Below are 8702 nucleotides of genomic sequence, written 5' to 3'. Positions count from 1 at the left end.
AACTGGTCTGGTGAAAGTCGCCATCTTCCTCACGGCTGTTGTTGCGTTTTGAAACGTCGTAACCAGGTATAGACAGGTCGAACCCACGCAGCTGATCCTTTTGGTGGAAAGTCAGCAATGCTTTGAGTGTTCCTATCGTTTGATTGCAAACTGGAATTCATTACAAAACACGAAAAGGTCAACGTTATCGACAGGAAGCACAGGGTAGCAGGCCTGACACATTTTGATAACCATCCCCTCGCAAAATGTTTGATAGTCATCGAGGACAAATCTGGACCTCGCCGTTCTCGAGCAGCCGTCGGCCATTCGCAAAACCACGCTATAGGAACATGATCTTAGTCGCATAGAGCTCCGGAGTATTGTCATTGTCATTGTCATCTGGTTTAGGTACACCATCGAACATCTTTGAAAAATAGGACTATCATCGACGACATGTTCGAGCTGGAGATCCTCCGGTTCAAAATCTGCAGGAAATGATGTGGGCACTCGACGAGGAATGTGAGAGGATTCTGATGCTGAGAATTTGGGGAAGAGGTGGCTAGCAGGTGTTATCTGTTCCAACGGTGGTTGCGAATGGTGGTTCATGGAAACACAAATCATTATTTGAAAATTGTGAGAATCAGATTTGTTTCGTAGTCATGGTGACGATACTAACTAACATCATTGACATTCACGTTTTTGTGTTTTCTACTCAGATTCCAATGAAGTTGTTTTAATACGCGTAACTAGGATGATATGGATCAATATGTAGTGTTTTCGTACTTATCATTGAAAAAAGTCGGCGGTGCATGGTAACTATTTGCTCCGCACTCGCCATTCACATATTTCGTCACGTCTGGATAACTTTAACTGGAAAGATGGAGGGCGGTGGTTGTGGGTTTGAATTATCTATTTATATAGTTACTGTCATTAAATGGGTTTTACTTGCGCTTCTGTTATTGTTATGTAGCTTCACTAAGTGATCATCTACAAAGTACATCCTTCGTTGGTATGTACATTAGAGAAAACAGTTCTCCTCGGCGTTGGTGGACACTAAAATCATCGGGGTCGGGAAATCCCCCCTCCGGTTATACATTGTCTACCAAAACCTCGGAGTCGTATTTTCTCCTATACCCATTAACACGTTTAACAAAATTGGTGTTACAGGGAAGGTCGTTTAATATCCTCAACATACGATTTGTTGCACCTGTTGTAACAGGCGTTTTGCAGCACTGTCATTGCAGGCAGTCGACCAGACTTCTTTGCCATAGAACATACTGAGATTAGAATTTATAATTTATTTTCATGTAGATAATACCCCCATCACTTGCAAAGAGCGTCACATTCTATCTCTGATGATTGGGGTGTGTCTGAATTTGTCGAGACACTGATCAAATGAATGGTTATCTTATTATTTTGTTGTCATTTGCAGTAACACTCTCTTTACACTTTATATGAGGAGGTTACTTTCTGTATGGGACTTGAAGCTGATGTTATCTGGGACTATGAGAAATATGTATAAATACTCCGACCAGACAGCTGATACATTCAAAGAATGGCAAACCTGAAAGGTTCTTGACTTGTCCGAAAGAAGGCTCCTTGGATAGATTGCCTTGCATCAATTCTATTTTCATATATGCTAAACAATGTTAGTGGCATTTTGAAATGTAATGGGAGGTTTAGCGCATCCGAGAGCCAAAAGAGGTTAAAACATGATACTTGTTGGTCCTGGCCTGGCACTCACCATAAATTAGTCCAACAAGGTCTGGTCAGCTTGGAGTCAGTGTTATGTGTCTGACCGGGATATTTATGTCTGGATCAGGGTATCTCAGTGAGCCAGCACTATAAAAGCAGCTCTGGGCTTGTAAAAGCAGCCCAGCATTCGCCTATGTACTTTGTCATATGAGCAAAATATTCCCAAGTACCATGCTAAACCCCACCCTACCTTCTGAAATATCCATAAACAATCTAAGGGGAGACAAACAAAAATGTGATCTTTGAATGACAGCACTTTATTGATACTCAAGATACAGTGAATGGAATCTAGAATGAAGATAAGCTGTATTGTTACTATGGAATATACTCATCATCAGCCTAGATGGATGAAAGGTTTAATGATGCTATCAAATACACAATGCTGCTTATACACTTGTCTAACAAGAACATTTCTAACTCATCTGGAACACATCCTTTATCAATTAATTAAACCATAATTAGAAGTAATGAACTCATCAAACTTTAGTCAACCTAGTTTTTTTCTTTTAAAGAGGTTCGTCAGGATTACATTGGGGCAATCACCAGTCATGAAAACAAACACACTACAGAGAAATAAGAAATTATTAGTTTGCTACCTTCAGTGCAGCAAGTCAATATTATTGCCATGATCAGGAGAAACAGACAATCATCTGACTGAAATGTACAAAAAGCATAAATTGTAAACTAGTACGGCTGTCAGTGCTGTGCATATATAACCACAAACAATCACACTCTTAACTCTCAGGTCAAGTTGCCACATGGTTATGTATCACATTATTCATCAAGGCTGGACTTGGTGCGCTGTTACTTGCATGTGTGCAACCCATTAGTACAAAGTGCAACCTAAATATGAGCAATGCTTCATTTTTTTTAAAAAAGCCACAGAGCAAGTGACCTTCAAGAAAGTAACTTGTCCTGACTTATTTTCCACTTGCCCTGATTTTATGACACAAAGTTTGATGCTAATGTTTTCTGAACTATAAAGTGATAAATTTCAAAGAAAAGTAACACTACTTTGTTAATAATGTGAAATTTAATAGCTACATAATGAGTAGATATGAAATGAAATCCAAATTTATTTGCAGTTCAACACCATAAGCGGAAATTATTTAGTAGGCCGCAGACAATTGAAATGCCATTATTTGATTGAATGAAATGGAAATTGACTTGTCCCGGGCATCGGTTGATTGGGTTTTCAACCCCTGATTAGTCTAAAACATTTAATGAATTCAATAGCATATATCTTTCATGCATAAAGCAGTGCAACTGGAATTTGGCTGGTGTATCTTGGTTTTTATCTTAAGCAGCATCTTATCCAAGTAGATTAACATCTCATAAATTGAGTCCTGTTCATTTTTAAAACACAGAACATCATTCATGATGCAGAAGTAGGGCCCTGGTTCCTTGTGCTGGTAAGGAAAGTGTTTAAGTAAACATGAATAGTACCAGTATTGATGATTCGAACAACTGACACAACTACAACACAACCATTCATTTAGCATTTCTTGAAGTCTCTATTACAACATAAAACCATGCCTTCACTTCAAAACCCTATGCAGTAAGCGGTATGATATACACAGTGCTCACCAAGCAAGCCATGCTGAATACAAGCACCTGTCACTCAGATATTCATCTTGTCAGTTTCACTGCAATCATTCGTTGATTTCATCTTGTCACTCAGCTAACTACAATCACATTGCACATATAATTAGCACACATTTAACACACATCAATAACAAGTATGTTGATAGCAGAGGATGTTGAGTATGACATCTAAAATAAAACTTAATTTAACCGGATCCTAGGGACAACCATGCAGTGCTCTATACTGTTTCAACAGCAAAATATCTGTCTTTGTGTTAGCTCTCACAATAACATTTAACCATACACCACAATCATCACCACCTTGGTGTCAATATCACGAATAAATCCCAAATATTGTGGTGGCAATTCCATAACAATAATTCAAAAGTAATAGCTAACATGGAAATTCAACATCTAACTAAAATTACTCTGAAACTGTCCATTCATATGACAGAATACCCCATTTCATTAATGAAATAATAGTGCAAAATTATTTGACTTGATATAAGTGAAGTAGATACAGTAACATAAAGTGTAAAATCATTCAAACCATGTAACTGAAAAATAAAAAATAATCTGACCTATTCTTTACAATTATTAAACTTTAACAAGAATGATAATCACTGTAACAATGAACAATGACAAACAGAAATGTTAAATAATTGGGTATACGTTTCTCTGTGTACTGATGGGATATGATGTGCCATAAATATCAGATCTTCTTGTGACTGGATCATTGAGAAACAGTGATAATCGGAAACTGATTACACAGCTTGTGACACCAGTTGAAAGATAATTAAGATAAATTCATGATAAAAAAACAAGGTAAATAAATGTGGTATGTATGTACGAGTAAATTAAATATGATATGAGCAAAAGCTGACCTCCCACTATGTCACTGGTCCATGTACGAACAGAATGGTTTGGATTAAGTACATGAATTACTTAAGACACTGTATGTTCAATACATGGAACATTTTCTCGTATATCACTTGGTCCTACTTCAAATTTAAGGTTAGAAGAAATTTCTCTCCAAAACAAAAGCAAATTCTCTCAATGTCAAGTGACTTGAAATATTTACCTTCTAATACAAAAAGTTACAATGGATTTGAAATGACAGAACTTATTCAATAAATGACTAGTTGTTCTACAAATGCAATTTATCACAATCAGTTGAGATTATATTACCTTGAGCCTCATTATAGGTAGCATCATGTAAGAAGTGAGTCGGAATGGTTTTTCGCCCCAAAATATAACAGTATTCCGGCAAAATCTCTGCGGGGAAACCAGGAAAGGGCTTCACATGTGGTACACAAGCGAGGAATCAAACCCTCATTCTTGGCATGTTAAGGGTACACATTAACCATAAGGCTACCCCCTATCTCCACCCTCCCTCCCTCCCCAAAATTTAAGAAACATATGGTTGTTTAGTACAAATCCTTTGAACAGGGTTTCATCAATACATGCTCTTGTCTATTTCTTGAACTTGTCAATATTCCAATTTCTCAAAGAAGACCATGATTGTAACTTAAGATGACAATTGTAGAATGAGATGAGTTTGTGCAAGAGTGGTAAGAGTTACAATCATGATTGTGAATTTTGATTGCAAATGCCTACAACAGATTGAAGCTACTATTGTTTAATTTTGCAAGTGAGCCAAGGAAAACCTGGTTAACATCATGAACAGAAGCAGAGATACAATGACATGCAATTTTCCAATTACCATTTGTAAGATTGAAATCCCCAAGGGGATTCTGTGTAGATGGACCTGGACACAATGGGACAAAATCTATCACCGAGGGGCACACTACAGCTAGTAAACTGATCTTATATCACTTCAAGCCACATCCTGACTGCAACACAGCAACATTAAGTTCACGGTGTATCATTGGCAATATCACTGCTGGTTACATCAAGGTAGTTCAGAAGCTGTCTACTACCAGCTACTACTAAACACATGGAATGCTTCAACTATAGGGCAACACTTCATACTTAAATTTCTTAAACTTAACAACAAAGAGTCTTAGCAAAGGGATGGAGGGAATAAAATTAGGAACATGAACTTGAGCAGAAAATATCTTAAAAGACAATACTTTATAAACTAGGCTAAAAAGGGTGGTAGTTATTATTCTGATTAACACATTTATCAATTGGTTGATGATGTAAGGAGTATTAGTAACAACCATCAGAGCCAATCAATGCTATAGGATATGTAACTCACACTTTGTATAACTAGTTTTAAACCTTGAATCGTGAATTTATCCCATGTGACTTGGCGCTTCTGTGGTCAAAGCTCCTGCTACACAACACACTTTATGTAGGTTTCAATGTCAACTGTACATGGAGCGAATGTCAGCCTTGAAATGTGATTCAATGTTTCTCCGCTTCAGTTTGAAGGCATCTGTCACCAGGCCAGTCTCTGGTGTCCAGGCCTCGGGGCATAATTTGATTCTTTGTGGGATCTCAAACTTCTCCAGCTTAGCTGTGGGGAAACAATGGAAAAGATTAGAGTGTATCACAAAAGTATATATCTGGTTCTTGAAGAATACAACTTTATGGATAAGAACTTCTGGTATATATTATAGAGAAGCGATATTTGATGTAGATGTTTCACTGTTATTACTTTTTGATAAGAATCTACGTCAAAACATCACACAAGAAAAGTTGTTATTCACAAAGTTGTACTATTTACTCATCTGAAATTCCCCTAAAACATTTATATACTCCCTTTTTCAGTAGTCTTGTAAGTTCCAAATTCTGACATCAAATTTGTGTGATGTCAGTATTTCTTCAAATTATCACATCTAATAGGACATGATGTGTCATTGTCCCAATTTAAAAGAAAATCTTTTAGAAGATGATCAGTTTTAAGAAAGCACTTATCTGAAGCCACCGCACTCATCATCACCATCACACCAAGGAGATAAGAAACATGCACAAAGTGGTCATGTTCCGACCACTCATTCACAACAAATCATTCACACTCTCATGCTCCCAAAAAGAATCAGAGTGAGTTGATATGATACTCAACAGTCAGCAATAGTTAAGGTCTGGAAAAGTCTGGAATGTATGTGACAGAGGCTGATAGCATAAACGACACATTAGCCTCTGACACAAAAGGTCAAATCACACAACCCTCATTTCAGTCCTCTCTCGTAGTATGCAGTGGATACTGTATTTCAATTCATGAATAACATGCAAAGCAGCTCTTTGATAATGGCAACACCATGTAAATACTGCTTCTTTAAGAGAATACGGCTTCACGTGTATGTTGCAAAATCCAGGAAGGGTACAAGAGAAACAGTTTTTACACACTGTACTAGGAAGTTTGGGAATAAATCTGAGATTTTCATTCAGCATGACCATGGCATTCACAGGTCTGTAACTGTCAGAAGAAAAATCATTTTCACTTTCTTTGTCCGTAATAGGATTCAGTTTACTGAGTAATGCCTTTTCACAGTGTCAAGTAAAAATATCTTCTGAACCTCATTTTACTTGTACAAGTATTTCAGAATATTATTGCTTGAAATACACAACACAAACTACCCATCCTGAAAAACCCAGCATTAAGATATACTAACATTTAGCCGACAAAGCACTCAGCCTCTTGTGGACCTCTTTGACCAGGTTAGAGTTTTGACACAGTTGGCTGAACTCCATCTCATTAATGCCTAGTTCTTGGGCCAGCTTGGTCAGGTTGTTTTGGTTGGGGACAACAAGTGCCACTGTGTAGTTGTACAGACTGTCGGCACACACGCAGACCTGGTCGACCAGGGAGGACATTTTCACTGCAGTCTCCACCTTGGACAGGGACACATACTCTCCAGCCTGGAGCTTAACAAGGTCCTTCTTACGATCTGGGGAACATAACATTGATGGTGATATGAGGGAGTGAGTTATAATATACAGTGGCATCCGAAATGCATAGGGAAACATGTTATTAGTTTTTAAAAGGAGAGTCCAGATTTATGAAGTTGATATTGAGTCAATGTTGAATCGGACAATAAGGTAAAGAATTCATCTTTAGTCTGTAGAACCATAAAACAGGCTTATGTTTAAGCAAAGAAAAAAGCTGGTACAGCTAAATTAAGGAGTAAGTGGGTGTGTATGATTTTGCGGTGCTTTTAGCCATATTCCAGTATTATCTTGATGGGCCCTCAGAAATGGGCTTCACATATTGCACCCACATGGGAATCGTACCCATGCCTTCAGCATGACAAACCAACAACCACTAGGGTACCTCATCACCCCAGTAGTAAAATTAAAGAACTACAAGGTCAATGCATAATGAAATAAATAAGACAAAAAGCAATAACTTGTAGCTACATCTGGTTATTGTTAACGATTTCTTCGGTGTAATGCTATTTATAAACTCTGAATACTGTCAAGAAACAATTTTACTGCATGTTTGAAATCATTAAAATGTAGGTACAATTATTACAATAATGAAGAAGTTGTCCTATAATTCAATTATTTCTTAATCTTTCAAGAATTGGACCTACAAATTATGACTTCCATACAACAGAATCTGCATATTGTGTTCTCTCTTCACTTCACATCATTCCCAATTACAGGGTCCCTAATCCAGATAAGCATGGCACAATAAGAAAACTTGAATAGTCACCTATGATTTTCAAACATCCATCTGCTTCAAATTGACCAATATCTCCAGTGCAGAAGTATCTTATGCCACCAATTTCAGTGAAGTCTTCCTTGGTCTTTTCTTCATTCTTGTAGTAGCCCATTGTGACATTGCCACCACCCACTAAGATCTCACCACGAGGGCACGGCTTGTCTGCATTAGTGTAGTTACCTTATAAAGTCAAAAAAAAAAAATCATTAGAGAGTGAGTTTCAGCAATTCACAGCAAGGGACACTAGAAATGGGCTTCATACATTGTACCCATGAGGTAAATCAGTACCGGCTCCTTGGGTTGACGAGCAAACGTTTTAATAATTAAGGTACCCCTCTGCCCCAGAACAACATTTGATGTGGCAAGGCAGTGTTCTCTGGCTATACACTGCATACATGAAAATAGGGAATATATCGATAAATTTATAACTGAACAATACACAAGGTGCAGACAACATGATGTTCATAGGATAAAGGATAAAACTGTTGATGTTGACAAATGTTTAACTGTAAGACAACATCAATGATAACAGGAACCAAGGTGTTTGTAGTCTTACCTACTCATTTCCATAGAAGTAACGTAAACTAAGACAAATGTGGGTGTACCTTCAGGCCAGTCACGCAGTCTGATCTCGCAACACTGCAAGGGGGCCCCAACTCGTCCTGTGCTGAGGTCTGTCACTGGAACACACATTATTACTGTATGAGTTCTCTTGGCTAGATACAATGCATTCAGCATCATCAGTATATTT

At 37.7% G+C, this 8702-nt stretch overlaps 1 protein-coding gene across 3 annotated transcripts in view; it reads right to left on the bottom strand.

Moving 5' to 3' along the window:
* Positions 1–1975: 1975 nt before the first annotated feature.
* The window catches only part of LOC137281482 (fatty acid CoA ligase Acsl3-like), a 42622-nt gene continuing 35895 nt past the window's right edge, over positions 1976–8702 (bottom strand). For all 3 annotated transcript variants that reach the window (XM_067812735.1, XM_067812736.1, XM_067812737.1), the window contains 4 exons: positions 8557–8631; positions 7943–8131; positions 6900–7175; positions 1976–5800 (listed from right to left, as the gene is read on the bottom strand). In XM_067812735.1, coding sequence (XP_067668836.1) covers positions 5649–5800; positions 6900–7175; positions 7943–8131; positions 8557–8631 — 692 coding nt within the window. In that variant the 3' untranslated portion in view covers positions 1976–5648. The remainder of the gene's footprint in view (positions 5801–6899; positions 7176–7942; positions 8132–8556; positions 8632–8702) is intronic.

The sequence above is a fragment of the Haliotis asinina genome, chromosome 4 (genome assembly GCF_037392515.1).
Source record: "Haliotis asinina isolate JCU_RB_2024 chromosome 4, JCU_Hal_asi_v2, whole genome shotgun sequence".
In the NCBI taxonomy this organism is placed as follows: Eukaryota; Metazoa; Mollusca; class Gastropoda; order Lepetellida; family Haliotidae; genus Haliotis; species Haliotis asinina.
This window is presented reverse-complemented; position numbering and strand designations above follow the sequence as displayed.